Source organism: Penaeus monodon, chromosome 32, assembly GCF_015228065.2.
Source record: "Penaeus monodon isolate SGIC_2016 chromosome 32, NSTDA_Pmon_1, whole genome shotgun sequence".
In the NCBI taxonomy this organism is placed as follows: domain Eukaryota; kingdom Metazoa; phylum Arthropoda; class Malacostraca; order Decapoda; family Penaeidae; genus Penaeus; species Penaeus monodon.
This window is the reverse complement of record NC_051417.1, coordinates 7,871,918-7,872,450: the sequence shown is the minus strand read 5'-3', so window position 1 is coordinate 7,872,450 and position 533 is coordinate 7,871,918. Positions and strand designations below refer to the sequence as shown.

The following is a 533-nucleotide window of genomic DNA, read 5'->3' as shown; positions in this document are numbered from 1 at the left end:
TGTTGATAAAATAAGGGACAACACATAATTACAATGAGTCATTGGTCAATATTCTATCTCTTTTATGCTCAGTATTAATGTATATAAGAAAGAATAAATTACGCATACCAGAAGGAAAATCAATGAGCACATAGGCAGCTGGGAAGTCCTTTGTGGGATAGATCTTGCCCTGCAGTCTGAGGTACTCGTTGTTGGGACTGAATCCAGCTGCGGTCACCTTAAAGCCGTAGTCAGAGTAGTCGTAGTCGCAGCGAGTGTATGGCGATGCCGATGATTTGGAACTGATACCAGCGACCAGCATACTGTTGGGGAACAGATGTTACTTAGACACTTGGAGATAATCGTGCAATAATCCATTTGTAAGTGAAGATGCTATTAGAAAGCAATACATTATAAGAAAACTTACTCTGAGAAGGTCGAAGTTGTCTTGATTTGCCACCCAGACAAAATTTCCAGGAGCTACGAAACCTGGAATGCTGTCGGCGGATACAAGAGCCACGAGGGCAGCAGCGACGAGTACCTTCAACATGGTG

General features: G+C 43.0%; 1 protein-coding gene across 1 annotated transcript in view; it reads right to left on the bottom strand.

Annotated features, from left to right (window-relative positions):
• Window positions 1-529, bottom strand: part of LOC119593538 (crustacyanin-A2 subunit-like) — an 11,816-nt gene extending 11,287 nt beyond the window's left edge. The window contains exons 1-2 of the mRNA XM_037942499.1: window positions 390-529; window positions 109-302 (exon numbers count right to left, since the gene is read on the bottom strand). Of these exons, the coding sequence (XP_037798427.1) occupies window positions 109-302; window positions 390-529 (334 nt within the window). The remainder of the gene's footprint in view (window positions 1-108; window positions 303-389) is intronic.
• Between the last annotated feature and the right edge of the window lie 4 nt (window positions 530-533).